The sequence below is a fragment of the Babylonia areolata genome, chromosome 1 (genome assembly GCF_041734735.1).
Source record: "Babylonia areolata isolate BAREFJ2019XMU chromosome 1, ASM4173473v1, whole genome shotgun sequence".
Taxonomy (NCBI): Eukaryota; Metazoa; Mollusca; class Gastropoda; order Neogastropoda; family Buccinidae; genus Babylonia; species Babylonia areolata.
The window spans coordinates 48005815-48013314 of record NC_134876.1 but is presented as its reverse complement, the minus strand read 5'-3'; the positions used below and the strand labels follow the sequence as shown (position 1 = coordinate 48013314).

The window sequence follows — 7500 nt, the reverse complement described above, 5'->3', positions numbered from 1 at the left end:
TTTGTGGGCGTGGCACCTCAAAATGGAGTTAACAGTTCTATAGACAATCAGCCCCCCAAAACAGTATTGCTTCACCCCGTACCCCGTTTCATTCTCTGCACCTGCACACATATGGTGCATTCTGCCAAATATCAAGGTGTCCACTTCCTGAAAGTAAATCTTGTTATCTCAATATCTGTCACTGTGTTATGTATCTTATCTCAGTATTTATAACAGCATCAGTTGATCTGTCTCACTCTGTTATTGTGTCTCTGCGATATGTCTATACATGTATGTACCCTTGTCTAAATTTTATCAGTCTTGCTTTCTACATTTCCAGAATGCAGGATCAGTCTGTAATTTTCATTAACAAATCTGTTTTATGTCTGGCTGGCTGTTTTTAACTTTTCTGGTCAATTTCTCTCTCTCTTTTCTGTCTGTCCATCTCTCCCTGTCTTTTATTTCTTTTTCTGTGTTTCATCAATACTTGCAAAAATTCATAAATTAAAAACTAAGAGTATTTTGTGTGTTTTTGTGTTGTACAGGCTAAACGACTATGAAGCATGCTCCCGTTTGGGGCAGCAGATTATGGAAGCACTTAATGAACGCAACAAATTCAGTCGCACCAGTTCCAACTACACAAAGGTAAGACATAGTTTTAATATGAAACATTATCTACTCATTGCCATTGCCTACAAAGAACATTCAAAAACATTGTTGTTGATATAGTAATTTAGGGCGGAAGGTGGCAGAATGGTTAAGACGCTTAGCAGCCAATACAGAGAGTTCGTGAGGGTGTGGGTTTGAATCCTGCTTTCACCCTTTCTCCCAAGTTTGACTGGACACACTTTGCGCACTGAAAAAGAACCTATGGTAACGAGAGTGTTGTCCTCTGGCAAAATTATGGAAAAAGAAATCCACTCTGATAGGTACACAAATATATGTAGTTCGTCCGTCGGGATCGACGAGGACCATCTAGTCATCCTGGGGGTGGGTGGGTTGGGCTCTGTGGGTGCGCAGATGACTGGTCAGGCCAATCTGCGCCCAGAAGGTTCTGACGCAGTGTGGATAGGGGATGGTGGCGGCTGTTGGGGACTTGCTGGCACTGCTTTTCCTGGCCTGTCTGCGTTGCTCTGCTGCAGCGTTTCTGCCTTTGTGGACAGCTGAACGCGACTTTGGTCTGTCCATTGCATTCAGCTCCTATGTGTCGTGGCTGATGTTGAAGGCCTTCAGAGAAGCTTTCAGAGTGTCTTTGAAGCGCTTCTTTTGGCCTCCATGGGAGTGCCTGCCATGTTGGAGTTCGCCGTACAGCAGTTTCTTGGGGAGCCGGTGGTCTGGCATGTGAACTACATGGCCTGCCCAGCACAGCTGGGCCTGCATCAAGATGGTGTAGATGCTGGGCAAGTTTGCACGAGTGAGCACCTCTGTGTCAGGGATCTTCTCTTGCCACTTTATGCCGAGAAGTTTTCTGAGGCTGGTGGTGTGGAAGTGGTTCAGCTTTTTGGCGTGGCGTTTGTAGACCGTCCATGATTCACATCCATAGAGCAGTGTGGTGAGAACTATGGCCTTGTATACTTTGAGCTTCGTCTCCAGGGTGATGCCTCTCCTGTTCCAAACGTTCTTATGGAGTCTGCCGAAGGCAGTGCTGGCTTTGGCGAGTCTGGCATTCACCTCTTCATCGATGACAACTGTGCGAGAGAGTGTACTGCCCAGGTATGTGAACTTGTCCACCGCATTCAGTCGTTGCCCATTGATGAAGATGTTTGGTTCAATGTAAGGCTTTCCTGGAGTTGGCTGGTGCATCACCTCAGTCTTCTTTGTGCTGATTGTGAAGCCAAAGTTGTCACAGGCAGCAGAGAACTTGTCGATGGTGTGTTGCATGTGAGCTTTGGAGGCAGCATTGAGAGCGCACTCATCAGCAAACAGGATGTCGTTGACGGTGTCTGTCCTCACCTTGGTTTTTGCTTGAAGCCTCCTGAGGTTGAAGAGTGAGCCATCTGTGCGGTACCTGATGCTAATGCCTACATCAGCGTCTCTGAAGGCATCTGTCAGCATGGCTGAAAACATGAGACTGAACAGGGTGGGGGCAAGAACACACCCTTGCTTGACTCCGTTGGAGACAGGGAATGGTTCTGAAGTCTCTCCGTTGTCTTGGACTTAGGGCCAGCATCCCATCGTGTAGTTGCCGTATGATGGTGATGAACTCGCTGGGACATCCGTACTTCGCCATGATTCTCCAAAGGCCATCTCAGCTAACAGTATCGAAAGCCTTGGTCAGATCGACATAGGTGGAGTAAAGGTCGGCGTTCTGTTCCTGACACTTCTCCTGGAGCTGCCTGGCAGCAAACACCATGTCGATAGTACCGCATTCTTTCTGGAAGCCACACTGGCTATCTGGTAGGAGTCCTTGCTCAAGGTGCGCTATGAGATGGTTGAGTAGCACTCTGGCCAGAGTCTTGCCTGCAACAGACAGCAGGGATATTCCACGATGGTTGTCACAGGCCTGACGATTTCCTTTGCGCTTGTACAGGTGTATGATGGAAGCGTCTTTGAGTTCCTGTGGAACTGCCTCATGCTGCCAGATGAGCTGGAATAGCTGATGAAGCTTCTCAGTCAGTGCCATACCACCTTCTTTGTAGACCTCAGCTGGAATGGAGTCTGAGCCAGGGGCTTTGCCATTGGATAGCAGACGGATAGCTTTCTGGTTCTCCTCCAAAGTTGGAATGGCATCCAACAACTCACTGACTGGCACCTGGGGGAGTTGGTCGATGGCTTCATCATTGATGGTGGAACGGCGGTTCAGTACGATGTCAAAGTGTTCAGCCCATCTGTCAAGGATCCTGTCCTTGTCAGTGATTAGGGTAGAACCATCAGCACTGAGGAGTGGAGCAGATCCGGAGGTAGTGGGACCGTAGACTTCTTTCAGGCTGTTATAGAAGTTCTTCATGTCGTTCCTGTCTGTAAAGCCCTGGATCTCATCAGCTTTGTTGCTCAACCAGGAATCCTGCATCTGCCGCAGCTTCAGCTGGATGGTGTTGCGTGCGCTCTTCAGTATGTCTTTCTTTGACTGTGACTTGGAATCTTCAATGTGGGCTCTGTAGGCTTGGCGTTTGTCTTCCAGCAGCTGCTTGAACTCAGTGCAGTTCTCATCAAACCAGTCTTTGTGCTTCCTGGCAGAAGGCCCCAGGCACTCCATGGCAGTGTTGTACACCGTCTCATGCAGTGCGCCCCATGCTGCCTCCACATTCTGGTTGTCCAGCATGGTGGACTCAAGGCGTTCCTCCAGGGTGTCGGCAAAGCTCTGCTTGATGTTGCCTAGCTCCAGCTTGTTGACATTCAGGCGTTTGGGTGCTTTCATGCCCTGAGGCCGTCTCTTGGGCTGGATGCGGAGGTTGAGTTTGGAGATGATAAGGTGGTGGTCTGTCCAGCACTCGGCGCCGCACATGGCCCTCGTGACTCGTACGTCCTGCCTGTCCCTCTTCCTGACGATGACAAAGTCGATGAGATGCCAATGCCCAGAGCGAGGATGCATCCATGACGTCCTGCTGCGGGTAGGGAGGCAGAAGACAGTGTTTGTGATAAGAAGGTCGTGCTCGGCACATGTCTGGAGAAGTAGTTGACCATTGCTGTTACAGTTGCCAACCCCATGCTTCCCAATCACGCCTTCCCAGGAGGTGCTGTCACAGCCAGCTCTCGCGTTAAAGTCACCAAGAATGATGAGCTTGTCTGCGTTGGGAACAATGGTGATGACAGCGTTCAGGTCCTCATAGAACTTGTCCTTGATCTCATCCGGATTGGTCATGGTGGGCGTGTAGGTGCTGACAATGGTGATAAGCTTCTTCCCATTGCATAAAGGGAGTTTCATCGTCATCAGGCAATGGTTCACTCCTTTCGGGGGGCCAGCCAGCTTGCCAATGAGGGTTGTCTTCACTGCAAAGCCATCTCCAGCCTCACGTCGCTCTTCAGGTACGCGACCACTCCAAAAGAAGGTGTAGCCTGCGCCTCGCTCACAGAGTTCGCCTTCTTCTGCCATTCTGGTCTCACTTAAGGCATCGATGTCGATGTTGTACCTGGCTGGTTCACTCGCAGTGAGTGCTGTGCGTCTCTGTGGTCTGTCCGAGTTGCCTCTGTCCAGAAGCGTACGTACGTTCCATGTGGCAATGGTTGGGATGAAGGATGACTGATGACTTGCGCGATGACTTTGTTTATAGTGAGGAGGAATTGCGCACCGCCGACCTCACTCTCTTGTCCGAGACCGTCTGTATCCAGTGGCAAGACGAGGTCAAGACGACTGGAGATGGAAACGGATGCCGTGGATGACCAGGATGTCCTGTGTGCCTCATCCTGCCCTCAGCACTCCACAGTACTCTGCTGCAACCGCCTTCCTCTCTGTTGAACCATGAAGGTTTCTTCCACATAGTCCACCGGATCCAGTCTTTACATGCTTGGGTAGACAAGCCCTAACTCACCGAGGGTTTGAGACCCGTCGGCTACCCTCACCTAGTTTAGCCAGCCTGTCAAAGCCGTTGCCCGCGGGTTGGGCGCTGCCGCATGCTAGCAGCTTCTAGGACCCATAAGTGAGAGCTGGGTGCCGGTGGGGACCAACAGAGGACAAAGCACTCCCAGAAGAGCATGACAAGCCCCCCCTCTAGAGGTACTACCCCTCCCGTGCACCCCCTAACCCCCACACAAAATATATAAGCATGCACTCAAGGCCTGACAAGCACGTTAGGTTATGCTGCTGTCAGGCATCAGCTTAGCAGATGTGGTGTAGCGTATATGGATTTGTCCGAACATAGTGATGCCTGAGAAAGCTGAAACTGAAAATCATATATAGTTATTATGTATGTCATTCTTTCTCTATAACAAGTATAACTTAAGTGTGTGCGTGTGTGTTATATGAGCATAATGTTACACATAGGTTTTGCTACGCTTGTTGATTTGTTATGTTTTAGTGTGTGTGCGTGTGTGTTCTGTGAGCATAATGTGACACATAGGTTTTGCTACGCTTGTTGATTTGTTATGTTTTAGAAGCTATTAGTAATTACAGGTTTTCAGTGTTCTATAATTCATGAATTAAAAGATAAAATCGTTATTTTATTATAAACTAAAACTTGCATTGCTGGACTCATGTGTTATTATAGATAATGACCAACTGCTTCAGTAAGTATTTGTTTTGTAATTGTGTTAATTTTTACTTTTAGTGTATTAATTTATGTTGTTTTTTTTTACACCACAAACAAATTTTGTCTGTTTTGGAGATAAGTATTCTGTATTTATTTATAAAGACATCTTGTTATAGCGCATGTTCTTGAAGCCCTGTGTATTATGCATTTTGTGTGGAAGTGTGTAAAGCAAATGGGTATGAAAGACCAACAAATGCATTAAAAATGGGTTAGTATTTTCTGTTGTACTTGCCATAGTGACTCCATAGTGTATAAACATGTGATATATTGTGGTGAATTATCATGATTTTTTTTGTTTTTTTTTTGTTTTGTTTTTTGTTTTGGTCTTCTAAACAGTACTCAGCAAATGTGAGAACATCCCTTCGCCAGTTTCAAACCGATTTGAATCGGTTGAAGCAGAATCTGATGAGAGCTTCTTCGTCTTACCATATGTATCCTTTTATAGATATTTTAGACATTAATATTGGTTTGACTTTTGGTTGTTTTGTTCTCTATTCCTCTATCCCCTCTCTGTCTTTCAGTTTCTTTTATATCTGCAAGCACACATATGTAGGCACCAATGCACACTTAGACAATAATGCGTCTGTATATATGCACCCCGACCCCCCCCACCCCACCCCACCCCCTCACGCTCACCACTCATGACCATGCACATATATTCAGTTATTTGTGCTTATGCAGTGCACGCACACACATAGAAAATAAGCTCAAATCTTTTGTGAGAGATAAGATAAGAAAAACTTTATTATCTCAAAAAGAGAAATTATATCAGGTGCAGCAAAACAAATGTAGACAATTACTCAACACAAAAACATAAACATGATTTAATTAAAAAACTATTGTGCATACTCACTTAATTAAAATGTGATTGATTATTATTGTAAACATATTGAAATACACTGAGGTTGATACTGCATGTATTGCACATTGATTAAGATAAGAAAACTTTGTTAATACATGGTACTTAATTATCAGTATATCGAAAGGCATGAGCATCACACAATTAAGTAAATGATTATCCAAGAAATTTAAACAAAGTGAAATACATTATTCATGTACTTTCACATGTACCCGCATTCAAGCGCCGGCACGCGCGCGCGTGCACACACACACACACACACACATACATATTACATGCACACATACTGTCACACGCACAGGCTGTTAGGTAGATCATTCAGAAATCATGATTTCATTGTAGTTGTATGTTTTGTCAATGTGTTGTCTCTCATGTTACAAGAAATTTTGAGGAAATGCACTTTAAAAACAGCATTGGTCTTCTTTCTCACTAAGCTCACAATTGTTTTGACAATTATATAGCTTTGAAACATTTGTGAGATTCATTATAGTTGGTGAATGCTTTATTTCATTCTGAAAATCATTTTTGTTTAAACATTCACATACACACATTTGCGCAAACCATGTCGATAGACAACGAATGTGTTGTGTGTGGGTTTATAGTTGCTGGAACTAGTTGTTTGCAACAGCCACTTGTCCAATCCTTGGCTTGCCCTGGTGCCAGCTGACAATTCCCGGCTTGTGTGCCTTCCAAATGATGTGTGGAGGACTAAAGAGAGCTGAGATTTAAAAATTTTTTTTTTTTTTAATATATACTTTTAAAAAAAATTTGCAAAGACATGTGTACAATACAGAGAATGGTATGAAACAAACAATATAAAATGAACAGTAGCATCCACTGGAGAGAGAAAGACAAAACAAAATAAAAAGTCATATATATAAAAAAAAAAAAATTATAACCCCCCCAAAAAACAAACAAACAAAAAAACCCCCAAAACAGCAACAACAACAACATCAACAAATACAGAAAAAAAAAAGAAAAAAAAAAGTAATGGCATCAAGGATGAGGCAAAAGCGAGTGGTAGCATTGCTGAGAAATAATCCTAACAGTAGAACAATCCTTAACATCATCGCAGCACACAGCGCGAAGTGGAGCGTCGACAGAGACTCCTGGATGGGCTGGTGACCAAGGAGAAACAGATTGACGGGGCTTTCAAGAATGAAAACAGTGAGACCAGGTGAGCCAGAACTCTTGCTTTCTTTATTCTTATCTCCATAGAAACAGCAGCACTCGTTTTTCTTCTGATGTCACTAAAACGTAAATGCTGTTTAGTAACTGCATGGCTGTGTCATGATTTTGTTGTTGGTTTTTTTGTTTGTTAATTACCCAGTGAAATGGTATCGTTTTACACTTTGAACAGTTATTGTAGGTTAGCTTTTGTCAACACATATATGGTAATGTCTCCACAGTAAGTATGTTAGTTATATCCTTATTTCTTCTTCACCACTCCTCTGTGTGACTGGCAGAATGAACTTC

The 7500-nt window shown here is 44.6% G+C and overlaps 1 protein-coding gene across 2 annotated transcripts in view; it reads left to right on the top strand.

Annotated features, from left to right (window-relative positions):
* LOC143292382 (syntaxin-8-like) overlaps positions 1 to 7500 on the top strand; it is a 31861-nt gene that overhangs the window by 806 nt on the left and 23555 nt on the right. For both annotated transcript variants that reach the window (XM_076602612.1, XM_076602604.1), the window contains exons 2-4: positions 525 to 624; positions 5502 to 5596; positions 7100 to 7201. In XM_076602612.1, the coding sequence (XP_076458727.1) occupies positions 525 to 624; positions 5502 to 5596; positions 7100 to 7201 (297 nt within the window). The remainder of the gene's footprint in view (positions 1 to 524; positions 625 to 5501; positions 5597 to 7099; positions 7202 to 7500) is intronic.